The 23742-nt window shown below is 43.0% G+C and overlaps 1 protein-coding gene across 1 annotated transcript in view; it reads left to right on the top strand.

The window, feature by feature from the left end:
- Positions 1-23742, top strand: part of TAOK1 (TAO kinase 1) — a 70990-nt gene that overhangs the window by 27582 nt on the left and 19666 nt on the right. The window contains exons 2-12 of the mRNA XM_054084629.1: positions 4009-4235; positions 8385-8456; positions 11257-11358; positions 12457-12502; positions 13406-13502; positions 14290-14403; positions 15119-15210; positions 17722-17815; positions 19328-19409; positions 21327-21494; positions 22375-22578. Coding sequence (XP_053940604.1) covers positions 4104-4235; positions 8385-8456; positions 11257-11358; positions 12457-12502; positions 13406-13502; positions 14290-14403; positions 15119-15210; positions 17722-17815; positions 19328-19409; positions 21327-21494; positions 22375-22578 — 1203 coding nt within the window. The 5' untranslated portion in view covers positions 4009-4103. The remainder of the gene's footprint in view (positions 1-4008; positions 4236-8384; positions 8457-11256; positions 11359-12456; positions 12503-13405; positions 13503-14289; positions 14404-15118; positions 15211-17721; positions 17816-19327; positions 19410-21326; positions 21495-22374; positions 22579-23742) is intronic.

The raw sequence follows: 23742 nt of genomic DNA, 5'->3' as shown, positions 1-23742 counted from the left end.
GGAGATCGAGATGTGTCTCAAATTACAAATGATGTTTCGTTTACAATTCTGTGGATGTGTGCATGCGATTTCTGCTAACTGGTAGTTGTTCAGATGAAAGTAGCTTGATAATAGCCTGTAATTGGTGTGACTTACACTGGTAACGGCAGTCACTAGCTCAGTGGAGTTGGTTCGGCTTGCTCTATGGAAATGGAGTTGGTCCAGTCTTGTGCTTCAGTCATTCCCTGGTTGGTTTTGAATCTTCCCCATATTTCTGCATCGCGCGTTGGTTGAGAGCAGAACTGATCTGAGTACCAGTAGCTGTGTTCAGGCATTGGAATAGTCTCTCTTTGTATGTGAGATGACTAGGAAAGAACATGGAGTTTATTTTATCTGATTCCAGCAGTCTGCAAGGTTGCTGTGGTTGGACTGCTCTCCGCTTCAGCCAGTAGGGATGGGCACAGACGGAGGGTGCCGTATCCTGCTTGCAGTGCCGGTCTCTTGGCCTCAACCAGGATCCAGCCACCTGATCTGAGCTGTCTAAGGCGAGGTGATCTATCCCATCCACTGGGAACAATTATGTTTATTGGTATAGCTCCACCCATCCAAGAAACCTGTAGTAAAGAGGCTGCGTTGGTAGAAGAATGTAAGATACATAAGCACAATGTGATTGTACTCTAGAAAACTAGCTGCTCTTGGTGTATGGTTGAATTTTCACTGCAGGTTACTAGCAGGGGTTTTTTTTTAATCCTAAGACTCATCTGTATTTTTAATACATTTAAGATAATGCATTAACCACGTTGTGTGCCGCTTCTGACTGCGCTTCCATTCCCCAAAGCGTTCGGGTGTCGTTACGGCAAGGCAGGAGGCCGAGCATCACGGCTGCTGACGCGGTCGGGCTTTGGCAGGCAGCGCGTGGTGTCTGGGTAAAAAGAAGACTAAGGGAATTTAATATTGGAGCATCCATAAGAAGTGGGAGCACTTTATTAAGCAAGACTGCGTAAAGCCTTCTTATGGGTGGAATTTATATTAATGCATTTTATTGTTCCATTGAAGCAGATCAGATGATAAGCGTGATGTCAGGCACACATTTGTGGTGCTTCTGTTTGTAATACTTAATACAGGCTCAGGTTTTAATACTTAATGGTTTTATTCTCATGCATATCAAGCAGCGATTATTTCCAAGAATAAAGATAATTAAATTTCTGTCCATGTTCTCAGCATTAAGGGGGGGAAAAAAATGTATTTTAAGGTGTCACAGCCGATGAGGAGCTCTGCTCTGATTTGCGATTCTGGGTCTGGCAGCGCAGTGGCCAGTCCTGTACCGCTCTGCCTGTGTTGTCAGTGCGCCTGGTAAGAGTTTTAGCTGCGGTGAAGTGTGCTGCCGGCTGATGACATCTCAGAGGCATGCTCAGAAACGATGCCAAGAGCGAGTCTGGTGGCTGCTTTGGCACCGGCAGTAGGTGGGGAGGGGGAGAAGGCCGTAATCCATCTCAGCTGTGTGTGCGCAGGGCTGTGCTCCGCGCTCTCCCACGGCCGCTGGCTCGCGGGGCCATGTGACTTTTGGCCATATTAGCAGGTTTATCCAAGCCTAGCCCCTCTGACTAACAGATGTAGGGAAAAGGGCATGCTGGGATTGCAGCAGTTGCTTTTGAACAACAATGTCCTTTTTGTAAGAATCTGATGCTTCTTAAAAGATGGAACATGACATCATTACCGTCGATCCAAGAAACATTCCTTCAATAATACTGAGTGTGCTCTGGTTATCAGCTCCCTTCCCCCAGCTCCTTTCTCTTGCTTTTCTGACTGATGCTTTTTGTCTATTGTTTCATCGGGGGCTGTAAATGTGAAACACTTGTCTTTCAGTGTTGTGTGCTTCTTAGAGCTGGAATCAAGTGGAATATTATTGGCTTATTTGAGAGAAAGGAAGAAAAATAACAAAAAAAGCAACTTTTCTTCCGATCTTTAGCAATGCAGTGCGCTTCAGGTAGGGCTGAACTGGAGCTAATGCTCTCCCTTCCCACACGGTGTTAGTTACTGCATTATGCAACGGAAGGTGGAGGTATCGCATCCTGTTCCTGTGTGTATCGCTCGGCTTCATTGGCAGCTGGGTATGTCGAGTGCTGATGCCGTTTGCTTCACAGGCTCCTACAATGATCCGGCGACGATAGGAAATGTGTGTGTGCAGGCTTGCAAGGGCAGTGTAGCAGAGCTGCGCACAGCTGTGTATTTTCCGCATGTGTACATGTGTGTTTCATTCTGGCTCCACCACTGGGATTCAAATGTCGTTTTTCTCTTGCCCCTGAGAGCGGGCTATCACGGAAACGCATTTAGGGTTGCGTTATAAATCTTTTTGAATGCTGATTGCTTGGAGCAATGCTATGGAGATGCTGGATTCCACTTCCCTGTGTTCTCTCTCCCACGCATGCCTTCATGAGGAAACCCAGGGACTCTTACAGACTGTACCACTAGGTATGGCGTGGCGTGGCCAACTCGCACAGGCGTGCGCTCCTCGTAGTGTGCTGGCAGTTATTTGGACTAACAGGGAGCAGACAATCCCTGGCACTTTCACACGCTGCAGAGCACCACTGAGTAGAAACATGCAGGAGTGCGTCTTTTTCTGTCCTCTGAGGAATTGCTCTGCAGGGAGGGGAAAACAAATGATTCATTGATGATCCAGAGGCTTGGAGAAAGGTGGAGTTCAGTGTCCAGAAAAGGAGAAAAAATGGATAGGGGTAGGGCCTTCTGATACATTGGTTGAACTCAGGTTTATTGTCTTTTTTTTTTTTTTCCCCCCATTATGAAGATGTAAAACTTTATTTACAAATAAATTTGAGATATAAAATGTGAATGGAAAAAACCCAAGTCTTGCCCAGGCAGGGTTTTTCTGAGTGGTGTGTTCAGCTGTTTGCCAGTAACAGGGATGTGGTTTTATTGGTGACAATTCACAGGGAGTCGAGAGGAAATCCGAACACCCAGGCCCTTCCTTTAAAGGAAGGGAAAATGCATTTTACTTGTAATGGTTGTTCGGCTTCACCTGTTGTAAGGATGCAGTAAGATTTTAGCACAACTGGAAAGGATGCTTTTGTTTTGGCTGGATTCCGAGGCACACTTTGAGTAAATGAGGGCAAATGTACAGTGCAGGAAGAGAAGGTTTTGTCTGTTGCCAATGGCATCAGGAGTTGCAGGTTCCTCTGAAGCAAGTGTTTACTGATGGGCTATTGTAGAAGACTGCATCGAAGGCTGCATTGTGCGCTATCAGAATTAAAATGTAGGTTTGCATCTGCCTAAGCAGAGTAGAAGTTCATGTGTCTTGTGTGGAAGGGGGTGTCTCCTGATCTGGATGCTGTTCCTCTAAAGAAAGGGGGTTGTGAATAAGACTGAAGAGCAGCACTTTAAGACAGAGATCGTGAATTTAGATGAGAGAAAACCAAAAAGGACCATGGCTTAGTTGTGGAAGGAGGAACTTTAGAGGCATCTCCACCTGTGTGCTGAAATGAGTAAAAATCAAGCCCTGGCTGCTTCTCGAGTGGAGTATGACAGAAGGAAAACACACAGAGCTGAACTGAAAAAAATGTAAATAGTTTAGTTGTGGTTTGTGCACATTGTACCGTGTAGCTTGTCTTGTGAAGAGCATGATGTATTCATGGAATTGTGTCGTCCGTCTCGAGCCCAAGACCCAGTGGGGGTAACTCTTCCAAGGAAAGGTGTCGAGTAATACGGGCTTGCTGGTGAAAAACTGGTGATTGATGCAGGGCAGAGATTCTGCTGGCCACTCTGCAGGTGGCTGAGCAGATGCTGGAGCAGGGGATCAGTCTCCTTTTATTTTTTCATTTTGGTTTGTGTCCTGTAGAAATGACCGACTGCTGTCCCAGTGCAACTGTGACACCATCCCAGCAGACAGGCTGCGTTGCTTCAGGCAACAAGGATGCTTCCTCTGGAAGAAGTGGAAGCTGCTCTGCTGTAGCTTTGTTTCTGGCTCTTTGAGAAGAGTATAATCAGTGAAGGATTGCAATCTTTTTCTTGCAGTAATCCATGCTGAAGAGGCTCCATTCATACAGATGAACCAAGGGTTGAGGCAGCACTTTAAACCCAGATAGTCGGTCGGCTCACTGCCCAGCAGGATGCCATCAACCAGCCGAGCGGGCAGCCTGAAGGACCCAGAAATTGCAGAGCTCTTCTTCAAAGAGGATCCAGAAAAGCTCTTCACAGATCTCCGAGAGATTGGCCATGGAAGCTTCGGAGCAGTTTATTTTGTAAGTAGCTTTGTGACGTGTGAATTTTAGCTGTGTGCCTCTTTATCTTTAAACTGTGGACGTGACTTTTTGGAATGTATTGAGGAAAGAAACTACTGTGAATCGTTTTATTTGGTGTTTGGGCAGAGGTGTGTTCTTGTGTGTCTGCATAGTCTCAGTCCATTCAGGCTCACAGTATCTGTAAGGTATTTGCACATAGACTGAAAAGAAAATCTGGAACCGTGGCCCTTGCCCAGTGCTTTAGGTGCGCTGTTATGCTGCAAGCAGGGATTTATCTGCAGACTGAAACATGTACTTCTGCTCCATGAATTCAGACTGGCAATGCAGTCCTCTGGCCTCCTTATCTCTTGTCCCTGGAGTTCTCTCTCCCTTCCTGCATACCCCCAGGCTCCCTTAGAGCCATCCTTTGTGTTTGACACCTGAATGTTGGTGCTTTTGTTGCCATTTGTCCTGTCACATCCTTCCCTACTGCAGGCAAAATCCCAGTGTTCATCTGCATAAAACTTATTTAAGGTGAAGGTCTGGATGGCAGAATTTTTCCCAGGCTGCTTGAACAGCCCAGCCAGAGGTGAAGAGTCTCAGGGCAATGATGTTTGCAGGTTGCTGTACGTTAACCACAATGCACACTGCAAGACCCTCGTTAAAAACCCGTTTTCCTCAGAAAACCTCTTCACATTTGTAATTCCAGGAGGTGTGGCCAAACCTGCCAATTTTCCTTCAGAAACCCATTTGTGTCAGTATTTTATGAGATGCCTATTCTTCACTGATAATTGCAGTAAACCGTGTTGGGAACCTTCCAGCACAAATTTAATGCAGCAGAGATGAACTAATTAGGAAAAGCTTCTTAATTTTGTTCCCTGCTTAAAACTGTGAGCTGCCACTGTCTGGGAGCAAGAATAGGGTAGGAAGGGTTTTCTAATGACACCACACTCACCTGCAGCCTTTACTTGGTCCTGTTGGCTCACTTTGATTAAAGAAGGGAAATAGAAGGAGGGAACTGATAGATTGGTCTTCCTGCTATGGAATTATCGTTGTAGAAATGTTACTGTGGGAATATTATTTGAGTTTTTCAGGAGCATTGTGTAATAGTGGTGTGTATGAGCCATGCAAGTACAGAAAGCAAAAGGTAACCTGCGAGCTGTACGCTAGTGGTTTTCCCAAATGGAATAGTGACATTCCTAGGCTGCCTGAACTTTGTAGTTGTGGTAAGGGCCCATTGCCCATTGCCAGCTCCTTCTACAGGGAGATCAAAACTAAGAGGTCATTAATTTCTAGGCCTTTCTATCTTTGCTTTCCCCACTGTTTTAGACTTCCAATTCATTACTGATTGGTGCTTATTCACTAAAGAGAGTGATTACCTGATAGTGTTTGAATTGTGCTGCTTTGATAAAGAGTGTATCTGGAACTTGCTGAAAGCCAAGTGTAGGCAGCGCATCGCACTGCTCCGACCCATCTGGGAGCTCTGTGTTTGTCAAGTAAGAGTTTCCAACACAGAAAATACGCTGTCGTTATGTATGTGTTAGGAAGTTTTAACCTGTTCTGTGTTGTGTTATGGTATTTTTTTTACTGATAGAATGTCGAAGATGTTGAATCTGCAACTGTTTCGTGTAATGTACTGGATGCCTCAAAGGGAGGCCCAAAAGATGAGACAGACAAGAAGAAGGAAGGAGTTTAGTGTAAATTAGATAAAGACTAAAGAGCTAAGATAGAGAAGTGTATGTCTTGGGTAGTTCTCTGTAAAACTAGGGAAAAACTTCTCTTAAGTTCTTTAACAAGATTTTGATTCTGCTAATGCAAACAATTAATTTTTCTCTAATCAATGTAATATTTGACTGTTGTTAATTGTAGAATCATAGAATAGTTTGGGTAGGAAGCACCCTTAAAGATCATCCAGTTCTACCCCCCCTGCCATGGGCAGAGACACCTCCCACTGGATCAGGCTGCCCAAGGCCTCATCCCATGTGGCCTTGAACACCTCCAGGGATGGGGCAGCCACAGCCTTCCTGGGCAACCTGTTAATAATGGCTTAAAAGTGTAATACTAAAGGCGATGACATCCTCCACCTTTCTTTGGCTCAGGCTTTGCTCCTGTCACTGCTGGAGTTCCTTTGGTCACCAGATGTTGGTCCTTTGTGTGGAGTTTTCAGAGGAAAGCAAGATAGATGCACATAAATGTCTGCCATAAAACAAGCCTCTTTCAATTGGATTGTTTACATTAGCTGGCCTTGTAACATCTTCATGGCTTTTGTCCAGGAAACGTCTTTCTTTGATTGTTCAGCATCACAGGGAAATTAAAAAAGCAAACGAAGCTCCATGATTGTCGCTCGTGGGGTGTCGGTGGTGATGGCTCTCTCCCTCTGGCCCCTTTAGCGTTAGGCAGGTGCAATTCAGGATTGTTTCTTTTGGTTCTTTAACACACAGCACCCTCCCACCAGTCTGCTTTCATTGCGTACAGCCTGGACCAAAAGCATTGGTGATAGATAGAAGTGGGTGTAATTAACAAATATAAAAATCCATCCAATTCTGAAATCTCCCCTTGCCTGTTTTTCACTGCAGTTTACTCTTCTGTTGTGAGTTTTCTTTCCCTCCTGTTCCTTTAGCAGTAATCCCGAGAAGGAGGGGTCTGTTTATCTTATGTGATAATTACTGAAGAGCGTTCATTTTTGTCTGCTCTCTCTGTTACATCCCACAGTGGCAGAAAGTTTCTTTTTTTTTTGTTCATAATTGAAATGAATTTTGCTGGTTCAACTTATGGTTTTAGTTTCTTAGAAACTGCAAGTCTGGCACCTCTGAATCATTTTGGTATTATCCTTACCCTGCTCTGCAGTGTAATAATAGCTTTTATTTGACACAGGAAACCTACTACACTGGAACACTGCAGATGGAGCCGGTGAATAACCCACTCGCTTTTGTTAGGGCTGTGTTCCTTCTGCTCTACTCTGGTATTTGCTTTGCCTGTTTTATCGCAGTTCTTCGCTGTTTGAATGTTTCAGAGATTGTCTCTAATTAAGTAAAGATCCAGGAGGTAGAATTTTATTCTTCCTTTTTTGTCTCAAAAACCCCAAACCAGTAAGGGGCTGCAACGTCAGTGAGAGGGCAGGAAGGAGCCTCTCAAAAAGAAAGAAAACTGGAAATAGTATTGGTTCAAACATGTAACTGGTTGACTGACAGGGAATTCTGGAAATCTTTAATGAACAGCAGAATTAAAATATGATTGAAAAGCCTTTTTACAAAAGGCAAAGTCCCAGTACTTCATTAATCCGTGTTCTGATAGGCTGTGCTTGATAGTACATGTATTAAAAATCAGCTTTTTCATCACTCATCAGTGAATGCTGTGCTGTACGTGATTTTGATTTTTATCCTTTGGCTTCGTACGCAAGTTGATGATGAGGTCTTTTTCTCCACTTGTGCCACTGAAATCCTTCACACAGGAGAGGCTGGGGTCTTGTCTGGAGTCATCCTTCCTGCAAGGTGAAGCAGCGCTGCCTCTGCCAGGATGGACCAGCCCTTGCTTTGAGTGATGAAACAAATGAAACAAAACTTCTTGTCTGGCCTTATCTTGCATTTTCCAAGTGTGAAAACCCATGTGCATCTATTGTGCAGTGTAAATAACAGTATCATTGGACTGAGGAAGTGAAAGTCTGAACGGGAATCTGCAGATGGGTTGCTTAGATCACTGTCATCTCTCTCTCATCCTCTTTCCTTTAAGATGCAATTGCTGATTCGTGGGAGCACTGGGAGGTGAGCTGGAGCCGGTATCTCCTGTGCATCCCAAGACATCTGTGCTTGCGTTTGGAATGGAACAAGGGGTCTGAGCTTTGCTTCTGTTTTGTCTGGAATGGATCTGGGCAGGGAGAGATGCAGGCAAAACCCATTCTACTCAAATCAGAGCTGCTTCTATAAGCTATGCTTTTCATTTTTCAAAGTGATGGTATTCATCTTCTGCAGAGACGTGCTGAGCGCTGAGCACGGGAAGTTGTACCTTGTCTCACAAACAGGAGGTGATCTTTAACTTTGGAAGGAAATTTCTAATAGATGCAGCAGTTACACCCCTCAAAAGATTATTTCGTTGTTTCACTGTATGTTTGGTTTGCATCTTATGAGCAATTGTGATCTGAAGAAGCTGATGCATCATGTTTTCATGTTACAGGCACGTGATGTGCGCACCAATGAGGTGGTGGCCATCAAGAAAATGTCCTATAGTGGGAAGCAGTCCAATGAGGTACGTAGCACATATTGCTGATTAAACCTTGACCACTGCAAATACTTGTTAAATGGGATGATTTTAATCAGCAGCCTGGCTTACAACAGGAGAAATCTTTCCTGTGTCTGTAATGGTGAATGAGGGTACTGTGTGAACAAAACAAACCAGTTTGCTGTTCACAGTGTTATTTCTGCCCAGTCTGCTCCTGGAAAAGGTGAGTAGGACTCACTGTTTCCTGATACAAAGGGCTCTTTTATGGGGCCACGTAAATTTGTAGAAAGCAAAAAAAGAAAATTAAAGGTGCTAGGTTTGTATGATAGTTTGTCTTGTTGCCCTTTAGCATACCATTTTAAATACCTTTTAAATTAACCATTTTGCAGACTGGACAAAGGCTTCTTAGGGATGATAACAATGGATGCAGGAGCGAACGATTCAAAAGGAATCTTGCTTATCCAGAGTAGTAAGGCAGAGTGTGTCCTTCCTTGTGATGACTGTGTTCATGAGGAGCTAAAACAAAGGCAAACCAGCAGTGAATGAATGGGTGTGATATCCAAACAGCACCATAATTATGGAATTGCTGCTAGAGCCAGGGATTAAGACAACCTCTGCAGAGAGGTCTGTGGAAGGAGAGGCCCCTGAGGTTTAAATGTCTTCTTGGCCACCCCAGATGTGTGTGTGTTCCCTAGGATGCTTGACAGAGAAGCATTTTATACCAGAAATGTTTAAGTGCTGGTGCGGGTTCTTGAAAGCCCAGCATGCTGTGACCAGCTGATTTGGCGTTAATTCTGGTAAATGACATCTATCAAATTGCGGCATGATTTTTCAACAGTAGTATTGATTGTAAGCATGTTGTTCAAGGCATCTATGGTTCCCTCCCTCTGTATTCCAGTCCTAGAAGCAGGCTTGCTTCGATGAGTTTGACTAAGAGCTCCTTGCTTTCCCTGCCTGCCCTTTGTGTATTGATCATCAGCGCTACAAGGAGCTGAGCTTTCCTTTCTCTGTGTGTATCTGTGTAGGAGGCAGAGGTGGCGGTGTCTCTCCAGCAGTCCTCAATTCGAGCTTCATAGTTAAATTTGTGATGTGTTTCTATTTTGTCACTGCAGTGACTTGTTTAACTGTGTACTGATGAAAGAATAATTTGTACTTACTACTTGTCCTACTGTTTTAATTACTGTGAGCTATAAATACTCTATTCACATGAATGAAACAAACTGTGCGTGCTTCAGAAATAGCTTTTGTTTGTCTTCAATGCATATGTTTCTTTGTTTTGGAGAAAGTAATAAGACCAGGATTGAAAGACTTCTCTATTTTACTTCTGTATTTATTTGTTGTGTTCAGAAATTTGCCAGAGTTATGATCTAGTCTGGTTAAAGGGATTGATTAAGGGAACTCTGGTATCACTTACATTTACTTTGGGTTCATAATAAGATTTTATCATTGGTGGGAACAATTATTCTCTCAAATAAGAATATGTTTTGTTCTAAATATACATTAAGAACTTTTGAAATACTTACTACTGTGCTTTTAATGTGATCTTGAAGCTTCTTTTTATGCAGGAAACCCATGAATGCTTCTGACTAATGATCCCCTCTCTCTTCCCAGTAGAGAAGTTTAGCGCGGCACTTTCTTGGTTTGGCTTTTATTGCTTAGTGCCTCAAAGCCTTTGATGTTCAAGGTAAAAGACAGTAAAGTCATCACTGTAGTAGGACGAGGGTACCAGTGAGGGAGTTTATCATGGTCCAGCTGCACTGGTGTCGTTCCCACGCAGTTTCTGGTGTTAAGTGAGTCCATGAGCTGCTGCGGCTGCTGTGCTCCCTGGTTTCATTTGTTTCCCTAACACTAGAGAGGATTTGAGGGTTGTACATGTTTTCCAAAGCATTTGAGTGTAGAGGATCTCTGTCTGACTGTGAATCCCAGCCACATCCATATGCCTGAGGAAATGAGCGCTAAGGGACTAACAGGACCTGGAAAACAGCTTTTAAATGTTTCCGTGCTGGGTGAGATTCCCCTGCCTCTGAGTAACTTCAGAGCTGGTAATTCTTTCTTAAAAAACATTTTCAGTGTCAACACTCCTGTGTTGACACCTGCATACTTAAGTGGTCTCAGCTACTGCTTTTGGTTTGAAAAATCTTTTCCTGTAGTTTTTGTTTTGCCATTGTGCTTACAGGCTTTTTGCCTTTTCTTGGCCGTAGAGTTGGGGGTGTGCAGCAAACAGGAGGACTTGGTGGTTTCCTCCAAGGAGAGTAACGGCAGTGTAAGGCACATGTTATTTTGGCCTCCTCTGTACTTCAGAGTTGCACTGGTAGAGCTCCCCTTGTTAAAAGCCTGAATTTAGTTTTAGCTGTTGACTCTTCCACTTTTGCAGAACCATTCCCTTGTCTAGTAGGTGTCTTTGTATCTACAGGAGTGCACCTGATCCCATTGAAGGACTCTTAGCATCCGCATCTCTTTCAGGATGGGTAGTGTGTTTGTTTTGACAATAGAAAGGGAATCTCTTCAAAAGGATTGCTTCTTTTTCGAGACTTGCTTGGATATTGAGTCGTCACCAGTATATTCTCTGCATACTTATAAATATAAGCTATTAATCGATGAGGGATCCTTAGACCCTTCCAATTCAGCCTAATCAATCAACTTCTGGTTTTGTAGATCTGCTGAGGAGTCGAGCCATAAACATCATGGTGTTGATGTAAATTTAATTTGATTTGGAACCTTAAGATGATTTTGCCTTGTAAAATAATTAATGATGTATACTAACTTAGCAACAACAACAACAAAGTACAGTTTTATAAAGTCTTTCTGTTCCTTTTATTTTCTACAGAAATGGCAGGATATTATTAAGGAAGTCAAGTTCCTCCAAAGAATAAAACACCCCAACAGTATAGAATACAAAGGCTGCTATTTGCGGGAGCATACAGCATGGGTAAGCATCTGCCACGCTCTGCGCCTTTCCTGCTGTAGTTAAAGGTGCCTTAAGAGCACTTGCATTGCACAGGCAGACGACAACAACAAATTTATCCATCCGTTTTCTAGCTGTAGGGAAAGCTGAGAATTTCACTTGTGCTGCCTGGTAAGCAGCTTCATTAGATTAGATAACAAGACATTCGTTATGCCACAATGGTTTGGTACTTCACAGGTTGGCTCAAGTGAGTGTTCAGTTGTATTTTAATGGAATAGGTTAGAATTCCTACTGATAATTTTAATAAAAGCATATTTTGGGTCATTAGTATTTCTATTATTTGCCTAAATTCTTGAGTTGTGTATTGTTTACTTTTTGGTATTTGTGTGTATGTTCGGGTGACAAAACCAACTTGCTGGTTTTATCTCTGGCTGTCATCTCTTAATTAACTTTCATACGTTTGATTTAAAGAAACAGGAAAACCTCACCCAACCCGAATTAAATTTTGTTTATTTGAATTTGTGTGTATAAAACCGTGTAGGAATAGATGTGACTATGCAGAGGAAGCATTTTGTCGAGCGAAAGGCGTGATGTTCACCTCTCCTTGGCAAAGTTTATGTAGTGCGATATACTAAAGAAATCAGATTGTCGAACTATTAGTTTAAATTGTAAGAACTGCTCAGGTTCAATAAATTTGTAGGACAGAGTTTTAGTTTCTTTTTTTTGAAATCAGACTGGTACAAAATCTTAAGTAAATCCCTAAATAGCCCGTTAATGCTCTGATAAGCCTGTTAAATGCAGTTTAACATTCTGTCAGTTAAAATTAAATGCAGTTTAACATACTGTTAAGTATGTGCATGCAAAATATGACATGTAACACTGTCTGTAACTGTTTGGAATATGCTTTTCCCTTCCTTATAAGTTTTGTTGCTTGGCATCTCACATAGGAAGGCTGTGCTGAGTCTGTCCTTGTGGGAGGGGTCGGTGTGGCAGCACTAGGACGGGGCCTGTGTTACGAGCAATCCGTGTTTTGAAGAGCTGTCTGCGCTGCCTGCAGCAGGGATTTACGTGCATTTATTATAAGAGATGTTCTAACCACTGTTTTGATTTCTTCCCATACAGCTTGTTATGGAATATTGTTTAGGATCAGCATCAGACTTACTAGAAGGTATGTCACGCACGTTTCTTTGCTTGACAGTCAGTCCGGAGTGTAGTGCTGAGGTAGGAGGGTGCAGCGTCACAGAATTGTCCTGCAGCCCATAGTTCAATTTTGGGGTCAGAGTGTGCATGAACAGTTAGTTTGTCACATTCTTGCATGGCTGTAATCGTTTTACAGTAGAATATTGGCTTTCCTAGGTGCCTCGTTTATCCTTGGTCCATGTTTTAAAGGTGTCAGTCAGCTATTTATTTTCTTCAGAGTTTTAGGTTCTCCTGTCATGACAGTTCCAAGATTTGTTTCTGCAACCCCTCGCTCTTGATCCTAATGCTCACTAACAACTGCAGGCCTGTTGACCAGAACAGCACTGCAGCAGTATTGGGGGTTTGCTTGATGAGGTCTTTTGTGAAATGGTTGATTTTCTGTCAGGCTTATTAAAGTGAACTTTCTTTGAAGATATATGTGTGGCCAGTAAGCTGTTCATCTCCTCTCCTCGACAGAAGAGAGTCAGGACAAAAGGCTGAGCTGCCAGAGAGGCACCTGTATTGCTACAGTAAATTTATTCACGCATGAATCCTCATAAAGTTAGTTCTAGGGCTTGGGATTTAACTTCATTAATGGAAACTTGAGTGTGGAGCCTCCAATATTGGTCACGGAACTGGCAGGAATATAGTTTATGGTAGCAAAGTACTCTTACCAGGAGTGAATAGCTGCTGGTTTACAGTTAAAGATTACATCTGATTAGAGAACGTACTCTGCGCTGCAAACTATTTATACATTTACTTTTCATACTGAACCTAGAAAAAATGAATCCTTAGTATTTTCTCTGTTTACACTGTTGACAGTACTCACATGCCTGCTGCAAACTGCATTGCTTTGTTTAATATTGAATTTCACATAAATTCTTTCCTTAAGTTCATAAAAAGCCGTTGCAAGAAGTGGAAATAGCAGCAATTACCCATGGTGCTCTCCAGGGATTAGCATACTTGCATTCTCACAATATGATCCATAGGTAAGTGGTTGTGCTTCTGCTGTCTCACACACTTACAGGTAATTTACCTTGTTGATTGTATCCCCTGCATCCTAAATTCAATATTTGTAAGCAGAGATTTCCTTTCTGCAGTGTTCGTGTGCTCCCAAACTGGTGATTTATAGCAGTCAGATACCACCAAGCTCTGTGGCTCTTTAAGCACTGTCTCTTACAGTTGGTGTTCATAATTTCTGCAAAATTGCTTTGAATCTGCTACGCTTTTCAATACTTGATACGGTGCTGATTGTTCCCTGGAGCAGGGAATAGCAAGGCAGGCTGAGTTCACCTAAACAGCTCGTGGCCACTGCGAGGCAAGGATCGCTGTGGAGGGGAGCGCCGAGACTTGAAAAATTAGTTTTATATGAACACACACGTTGAGAAGCACACATTTAGTATGGGATGCGATGCAAATGTTCTTCATGTTTGAAGGACCTGCTGCATCTTGGTGGAGTGACGGATTGAATGGTGATGTTACTAGGACTTTCTGAAAAACATTTGTAAGGGCATCGTTGGTTCAGAAGGTTTTGCTGAACTATGTATGGAGCTTATCCAGGTGTGCCATTTGAAGTTGATTTCTAAGATAAACTAGGCTCCAAGATCAAGAGCCATGTTAGGCCGTTAACCTAAAGGTTGAAGATTTTGTATTTGGAGCAAATGTGGGTTATTCTACAGCTTCTATGTGTGAACACGGGTGTGTATTGTCATCAGTCCTATAGAAAGTATTCTTTCTTGGAGAAGAATAATACTGACATTTGTATTCTATAACCAGAGATATCAAGGCGGGAAACATCCTGCTGACCGAGCCAGGACAGGTGAAGCTTGCTGACTTTGGGTCTGCTTCCATAGCATCTCCTGCCAACTCATTTGTGGGGACGCCATATTGGTAAGGATCCTTCGTTGGGTATTTGATGCACTTGGGTTTGGTGGAGCGAGCCTGGTAATCTGGTTATGGTGCTGATAAAATGTACTTTGCAAAATAAAGATTATATGATGATCAGGCTCTGACTTCAAGGAATTGCAAATCCTTGTATTTGTAGTTCACAAAAAGTAATACAAATATTGTGTGGTTCCTCTTACCCTGACTGTAAGTGGAGGGGGGGATTGAATGATCGGTAATGTAGTTTATTCGGTCCCCCCAGTGGTTTTAACGATTCTTATGTTCTCCCTGCATCTGGTTGTCGAAATAAGTGTTTTTTCTTTCATAGGCAAGGCCAGGTTCATTGAACAAACCCCTTTGCAGATCCCTTCTATGCTTTTAATCTCTTGCACCTCATCTGTGGTGTTTACACAACTGCATGCTGTAATTATTGCACCAGCGTTGGGCAGTCAGCTAAACGATTGCAAGTGTGGGAGGGCAAAAAGTAAATGGAGACCTGGGCAACACACAGGAAAACTCACAGCCTCTCTGTAGGCTTGTTCAAGTGTGGGCACCTGGTCTTTGGTGCCAGGATCCCGTATTCATATCTGTTACCTTTGAGAGTGATTTGTTCATGATAGCTGAAATCAGTGAGACAGCCCATTCTGTTGAAATCCTGGTGGTGATGGTGATGGTGTGTCTCACTGCCCAGAATTTTATGAGCACTGATTTCCTATTTCAGGATGGCCCCAGAAGTGATTTTAGCCATGGATGAAGGGCAGTACGATGGCAAAGTAGATGTTTGGTCTCTTGGAATTACCTGTATTGAGTTAGGTAAGTTATTTTCTTTGAAAAATTATAAAAAGGAGGTATCTATTACCTAGAACGTACAGTGCCCAAAATCTGTGTTTCCTCCCTTGTCCTGATTTCTCTGGGACTTGCATTTTAGAGATAAGTGCTGAATATGCTCTCTAGAATTCAAGACCAACTTTCCAGTTTGATGTCTATTGAACTGATGGTTTTGTTACACAAAGAAAAAGTGATCTAGACAAAAGAAAACAGCCAGGCTGTGCCACTGGAGGTGTTCGTGTTTTGTGAGAGAGGCAGTTAACTCCTGAACTGAAAGCCAGTCTGTTTGCCAAACAGCTCTAAAAATGAACCATTGAAAGTGCAGTGTGAAAGTAGATTTAATGGTATAAATTGATGGTTTTTGCATGAAAATATATGATATATTACGAGTTCTAATGGTGTTTGGGATAAGTGGACGGCTCAAAGCTATGTTGTGTCTGGTGACACTTGCGAATAGATTTGCCTGGAATATCTCTTTAAGAAAAGCAAAAGCTATGGAATATTCGGGTTTGGAAGTGTTAACTTATAAACCAAACCCAAAAAGGAATGATGGCATTGCCATTCGAGCAGGCCTCTTAAATCAGGACATTGGTTTCAGAGGATTGTATTAATATGGTGTTCTGTTTAAATTTAATGTATGGTGTTTTCTTGAAACAAGAGTACCCTCGCTGAAGCACAACATCGTGCAGAGCCCAACTCCCATTTTAGTCAGGATCCGGCTGTCTGGGAGCACTTAGCTGTAAGTTTTTCCTGGGATGGTGTGGTTCAGTGCTGCTCGTTGCACCTGAGGCTGTCCTACCATCCCTGTCAGATCTCATTGCTCACACTCCAAAGGGACCTCGGTGAAGGAGCAGCCCAGCCGGGCAGCGAGAGCTCGCAGGAACATGCTAATCCATGTGAACTGCACAGTTTAGCTAAAAATGCTGTCTGGCATTCCAAACTGTCAACTTCATTTTCTTCCAGGACATGAAATAGATTCTTTCTTCAGAGCAGAGATTTTTTTTTTTTTTTTTTTTTGGTTGCCAATATAAAGTAAATTGAAGGGGTGTGACTGTAATGACAGAATCCTGCTCCGAGTGGAGTAAGGAGACTTGGCTGGCCACAGTGCTCCAAGAATGCAGTGAGCTCATGGCCACCACACCCCCGGGTGCCTCGCTGCACGCTGCCTGTTTGCAATTTGAAGCGTTAGGCTTCGTCTACGGCTTCTGGCGTGGTGGGAGGTGAGACTAGGTCAGGGTGGTAGAGCATTGTAGGCTGGGTTGGTGTGGTTATCTCATTTGTCTTCGTTTGAATAAGCATGGGAAGAAGGCAGAAAAATAAGACCTTTGGTAGTCTTCTCAAATGGTTACTTTAGTCTTAGAAGCGGCCTGCATTGGGGGCTCGGGCTCTCTGTTTTTTGACTATTTATATTTTATTTGGGTGAGTTAACAGGGAAAAAAAGAGAGCAAACAGGCAGTTGAAAGAGTTTGAGGTCAGTTAAAATAGTTTCATGGATAACTGGTCTGGTCTTCAATAGCAGCAACTGATGATCTAACAGATTAGAGAAGGTAAAGCGCTAAGGCTGAACTTAACAATTTACCTGTTCTGAGGAATTTGTAGGGTAGCCCATCCTCGGACAGCAGTCAGTGAGCAGTGGTCTCTCATACACTCTCTGATATACAGCTTACTGCTGCTGGTTGACTCAAAATTAAAAGCAGAATAAGAAAAACAGTGCTATTTTTTCCTTGTTTTTTTGTGGGAAGGAAAGTTTTCTGTTGCGTTTTCCCTAGCAGAGGAACGTCCTCGTGGCCTGCCCAGCGCCTCCAAATGTTTATGGCAAGGCTGAGCTTTATAGGTTTACCCCATAAACATTCTGATGAAGCTTCAATTTTGTTGTTACAGTGAGATCATCTCCTTCCTCATTAAGCTTTCATGCTGTGTCAGTCTATAAGAGTAACACAAGCTTGAAAGGGAGAGAAAAGCCAAGGAGAATGCAACTCTCAAAATAGTATAAAGAGTTGGCCTGTTACTGACTTCCTGCCCATGTGCTTAGTCAGTTAAGTGTGATTTGATGGTTCTTGCAACCGGCTTTTTCTTACATTGCTGCTGTCGTGCTAGAATTCAATATTTCTTAGCTTTTTAGCTTAAAAAAGGAGGGAGGGGGTATGTGAAACCAAAAATGCGTAGTGGCTAAACACAGTGTATAGACCTTACTGTTAACTTGCTCCCATTTTAGTACCTTAAAATGAGTCAGAGAACTCAACTATGATAAACCACGTAATTGAAAAGCTTGGGAGGACAAGGCATTGATCTTCAAAGTGCTTTCATCTTCTGCAATGGTATAGGACATACGCCAACATATCTGTCTGATTGCAGGGTAGGGTTGGTTTGGGGTTCCGTGTTCAGGCAACAGTGCTTCTGCTGATGCGGTTTTCTTTTTAAAGGGATGTATACTGAAAAATAGCGAAAACTATGAGACTCTCTCCCTATATAAAAACTATTTTCTTTTGTGTGTAGCGGAAAGGAAGCCTCCTTTGTTTAATATGAACGCAATGAGTGCCTTATATCACATAGCGCAGAATGAATCCCCTACACTACAGTCTAATGAATGGTGAGTATTACGGAGGGAGGAATGTTGTAGGGAATTGCTGTAAATGGAGTGCTTTGTCATGCTGAGTTCTTGAAATGGCTGGATTCCTGTTGGGAGGATACAAGCTGGAAGGTTCTTATTTCGTTCGCTGTACATCATATAATAAAAATTGACCAATCGCTAAATGTGCATTTTAGGCTGAAAAATGTAGCAGAAACAGGACACACTGCTGCAAAAACAGAAGATCCTGTAAAAAAATTAGTTCATGGGTTAGTACACTTTTGAAGCACCCAGGCTAGCCAGAAACCCTATAATCGTAGAATGGTTTGGGTTGGAAGGGACCTGAAAGCCCATCCAGTTCCACCCCCTGCCATGGGCAGGGACACCTCCCACTGGATCAGGGGCTCCAAGCCCCATCCAACCTGGCCTTGAACCCCTCCAGGGGTGGATCAGCCACCACTGCTCTGGGCAGCCTGGGCCAGGGCCTCCCCACCCTCACAGGAAAACATTTCTTCCTCAGATCTTATCAGAATCTCCCCTCTTGCAGCTCAAAACCATTGCCTCTTGTCCCATCCCTGTACTCCCTGATCCAGAGCCCCTCCCCAGCGTTCCTGGAGCCCCTTTTTTCTACTTGAATCATAGAATCACAGAATGGTTTGGATTGGAAGGGACCTTGAAGCCCATCCAGTTCTAAGCCCCCCTGCTGTGGGCAGGGACACCTCCCACTGGATCAGGTAGCTCATAGTTTGCTTCTGGGATGTCGTGATTAGCCTATTTAACACCCTATTGGCTTGACAAAACAACCCATTTCATGCATTTTTCTGACCAAAAAATGCAATAGTTTAATTTACTTAAAAAACACAGTAGCAAAACCCCATTACGTGGTTTTAGGGGGGAGTGGTGTGGGAGGAAAGAGATAGCACTGATGTGCTGCTGTTTTCAGGTTATAATCCTGCCCTTCTGAAAACTGGTTAGAGAAAGAAAGGGCAAAAAATAGAATTTCTAGCTTACAGTAGGAGAGAAGTTACCAAACAAATCGGTCTCACTTGTGACAGATTGCACAACAGTGCAGAGGTTGTGTGTGAGGGGCCAAAGGCATTGCAGGATTGTGTGTTAGTGTAGTTTGCGCATGAAACATCTGCACACAGAGGTTAAAGCGGGCAGGGGCTCTGATGAGGCCCTGGAGAGTTTGTGCAATACAGAACGTGACGGGGTTGATGCTCGCACTGAGAATGTGGGTGTCTGCCTTTATACAGGCCTTTCCTTCCTCTTGAATTGGCCACTATGTGTGCATTCTTAAGATGAAGCATTTTGTTTGGAAGCTGAGGTTAAAGGGATCTGCCTGCTGTTCATGGTGGGCTTTGGCCTAACCAGGGCCATCAGGGACTGTAGTGTGAGCACTGAGTCTGTGTGGTTTCTCCCCACTCTACTAGCAGGGCCCAAATGTGAATATCTTGATTCTTTAATGAGCTTTGAAAAATAAACTGAGTAGTTAACTCAAATGTTTGGGTTTTTCTGCTTTCCTTGCCACAGGTCTGATTATTTTCGAAACTTCGTAGATTCCTGCCTCCAGAAAATTCCTCAAGACAGGCCTACATCAGAGGAGCTTCTGAAGGTTGGCTTGCTTGTCCTTTTTGTTCTTGACATGGTATTTAAAAGGGGGCATGCCCTGTGATGTTCTTCTGTCTTACCTGCCATAGTACGTTATCGGTAACGATGCTCTCTGGCTGTTATCCTGCTGCTGTGGAGTGCACCGAGCCGGTGGTCCTGGCTTTACACCCCTTTGCAGGGTCTCAGGCCATTCCCCAAGTCACTCTCCAAGCCAGCCTTGTTCTCGTCATAAAAAGAGCCCCCATCAAGTGACACTGTGTGACAATCCGCTTGTCGAGAGTTTCAGTTTCTTAAGCTCAGTCTATCCTCCGAGTGATGATAATTAATCCTGACAGAGTTGCCATGCATTAGTTAACAAATACCTTTCGTTACTTCCCTCTTTATTCTCTGCTATATATACACCCCTAAAGGCTTTTTATCCTCTCCTATCACCTACGTGCTTTATCCGTAGAACTGAAATCCGCTGTTCTAAGACTATCCCTGGGGGAAAGGGAGCAGAGGAAAACAGTTTTTCTTCCCAATATTTTTCTTTGGCACGAATAAGCCTCAGCCATCTGCAGGTTTGCTTTATTTCTTAGCTTTTTCTTTTCTTCATTTGTGCTCCTGTACGCTGCAGACACTTGGTTTTTCTCGCTCTAGTCTGGAAACTTAGCCAATGTGGTAGCTTGTTGTAAAGAGCTGACGTGTTCCAAAGGGAACACAACTTGATCTAAGTCGGGTGTTAGACCTGCTTTATTCTCAGTGTGACTTTGGATTTCCTTTGTGGCATCAGGTGGGATTCAGAATTTTACTAACTCATTGTTCTCTTCATAGCCCTCCTGACATTATTTGGGGGGATTTTTATCCCGGCCATGTTGTGCTAAACATGGGGTTTTTGCATTATCAGGAAACGGATGCTATTTATGGAGGATTTATCATCACCTTTTAGCTTAAAATGGTTCTGAGGACTTTTGCTTCTTTAAAAACTCTGCATTCAGAAAGTAAATGCAATTATCCAGGAAAGGTTTCGGTGTGGGTGTATAGTCCTGCCATTTCAGAATTCTGCAGATTGGTTTTATTTTGAGTGGTGCGCTGCAATTAAGGAGAACATTGATGGAAATTAAATGTTTGTGAATGTATTCCTTCCATAACTATAGTCTGAAACAGCTGCATGCCACTTCACAGGGACAGGTAGGGAATGTGACATGTTGGAAATGGCAATGCAGTTCTTCTAAGGAACAAAATGAAACTAGCGGTGGTGTTAATAATGACTCATGCTTGCACAGCACATTTCAGCTGGAGACTGCAAAAGCTGCTCCTGACATACATAGACAGGATTTGTTTTACTTTTTGGCAAAATGTGGCTACCTTTGCAGTAAACTCCAGTGAATATCGCCAAAAAAAAGAGCATAACATGCTAGGACCGGGCTGGAAGGTTCACAGCCTGTTTTATACCTCAGAGCGGTATGCTGTATATTTGATTCCTAAGCTTTTTTAAACAAGGAAAAGGAGTTTAGAGTGAGAGTTAGCTGATGAGTTAATTTAATATTTGGTTAGAAATATCCAGTGAGTCCAGCACCTTTTGCATTTATGTTATTTGTTGCTCTTCTCCCTCTAAACCACAAGTAGATAACGTCTCTAAATTCCCTGACACCCAAAGAAGTCTAGGTTTAAACTGGGGCCATTCTCACAGTACGTGAAATACTGTTTCTGGGGATTTTTTATATCTTTAATTTTTGTGGATGTCTCCCATCAGAAAGCAATCATTCTGAAATCATTCTGGATCACGAAGTCTAAAAATAATGCCAATGTAAGCTGTGAAGGTGTTTTCCTCCTGTGCAGGAAAGAGGGCTGTCAAACCCAACCAAAGCTCATAATTTTATCCTCAAATCACGAGCACTGGAGGCATAAGAGGTCACTCACCTATTTGTGTGTTCTACAGCACATGTTTGTTCTTCGGGAGCGGCCCGAAACAGTGTTAATAGACTTGATTCAGAGAACAAAGGATGCAGTGAGAGAACTGGACAACCTGCAGTATCGTAAAATGAAGAAGCTCCTCTTCCAGGAGGCGCACAATGGCCCTGCAGTCGAAACACAGGAGGAGGAGGAGGTGAGAGAAACTTTGGCTTTCATCACTGAACCAGAGAATGATGCTGTCATTGAAACGGCCACCACTCAGATATTGCTGAAACCAATGGAGGCTGTTTACACGCCTGGCCATAAACCCTGTCTTCCTCTCTGTGCTTGGAATAAAGCTACCTCAAGGCACAAACACGGACAGAGGAGAAGCTGTGCCATGTGTTCATGCTGAACACTTAGCTTCCACTTCTGTAAATCCTAGCTTTCTTCGCCTGTTTATAAGGCTTCGTGAGAACTCTCTCAGCAGCTGCGGTCAGCCCGTCCTGAGCATGTGTCCTGAGCATGGCCATCCTGAACATGGCCCTCGGCAGTGTTCTAGTTTTGCCTGGAGAATGTTGTTGTGAGTCTTTAAGATACAGAAACTTGTACTTGATTTAAAAAAAGGGAAAAAAAAATAATAGCCCAGGGAATTAATGTGCCTTTTTTTAGGTTGCATTCCACAATCACCATGCAGAAATTGAGACCGAATTGCAGAGACCCAGTTCCTGTTCTGTCACGTACAGAAAGGAACTGTGCGAGGTGCAGGGTCCCAGCTGAGCACTTAGATGATGCTGGTGTCAGAACAGTTTCTGGTGACACGCTGTGCTGATACATGATAGAGTTCAGCTTGTTAACGGGCTCGCTGCTGAAAAGAATCTGACATCAGCCAGTTAATCTTGACAAGGTTGATTCTTCTTCTCCTCAGCATCCCATGAGAGAAATGTTTCATGGCAATGCCTGGAGGGTGGGAACTGCCATGATGTAGCAGGTAGATGCCTTTAGAAAGGAATGGAATGAACGTTTCATTTGGTGATGTCCCATAGATACAGCTGTGATAGATTTGGATTTTCTTAATGATTCCTTTTTCCTAGGAACAAGATCACGGCGTCGGCAGGACAGGAACAGTGAATAGTGTCGGAAGTAATCAGTCCATTCCTAGTATGTCTATCAGTGCCAGTAGCCAAAGCAGTAGTGTTAACAGTCTTCCAGATGCCTCGGATGATAAGAGCGAGCTGGATATGATGGAGGGGGACCACACAGTGATGTCAAATAGCTCTGTCATTCATTTAAAGCCGGTAAGCGTTGGATTTTTACTGGATAACTTCAAAGGTGCAAAACGAGAGAGGGTTTGGTTGGCACTATGACAATAAGTGTGCTTCCTGTCTTAAGCTGCTATCTGCACGTTCTAATATTGTGCCCCAAATATAGTAATATGCACTGGGAACTTCAAAAGGTTGCTGTAAAATTTGTTTATTTCTGTTGATTCACTAAAAATTATTTTACTAATTGGGTTGTTTCCAAAGCTGTTTGCTCTATCATGAGGAGCTGGAGTGGCAGGTTGTGAATAGGTTAGTTAGTGGATGCCCTTAATTGTAGAGCACTGCTTCATGAGACAAAAGGATGTAGAGTTCCCTCTTTTGCCTCCTTGTTAGTGAACTCCTAAACACGAGATCCTTAGCAGTGGCTGAAATCTGTTCCTGAAGCACACAGCTTCCCAGCGCTTGGTTTGAGTATTTGGTTAATAGACAAAGATACACAGATAAAAGAAATGCAGCACTCTGGCCATGTGAAACCCCCTCCACTGCTTTACTTCTGCTCAAAGAAGGATGAACTGTGGAGCGTCCCTCTGAACCGTGCTGCTCCTGCTCCGGAGAGGTTATCACACGTCTTCTCAAACCAGTAGCGTTTCCCGGGCTGATGATAGGTGTGGTTAAAATGTTTTGTTCTTTGCCCAGATATACAACAGACACAGGTATTTCCTTGGGGAGTTAATTAGTGTATCATATCTAACTGCTAATTGCCCTGTGATGAATGACAAGCTCAAAATAAGAATGTGGAATACACCACAACAAATTTAAACATTGGCTTTGAGGTATTTCTGTGGTGGGTATAATGAAAATCTGCCTCTGTCTTTCAGGGTTGTGAGATGTTTGGTTTGTCTTTCAGAATTGATATCATCTCCTTCGTAGCTTTTATGTTTTGTTGAAGTGAAGTGTTTAACTCAGTTTTCTATTTATTTTTCTCATCTTCAGCTTTAATTAGTGATTTTCCTCCTAGTAATAAAGATGCACAATGAAATTTCCAAGGGCAAGGATCCTAGATCAGAGCTCTTGTTGCAGTTTATTCCTCCATCCAACGTATTGGCGGGAGGATCTGCCCTGGTTGATGAATGTAAAATGTTTCTTCTTCCTTTTAAATGTCTTCAGAACCAGACCAAAATATAAATCTTTAGTAATGCA

The sequence above is a fragment of the Cuculus canorus genome, chromosome 20 (assembly GCF_017976375.1).
Source record: "Cuculus canorus isolate bCucCan1 chromosome 20, bCucCan1.pri, whole genome shotgun sequence".
Lineage (NCBI taxonomy): Eukaryota > Metazoa > Chordata > Aves > Cuculiformes > Cuculidae > Cuculus > Cuculus canorus.
This window is presented reverse-complemented; position numbering and strand designations above follow the sequence as displayed.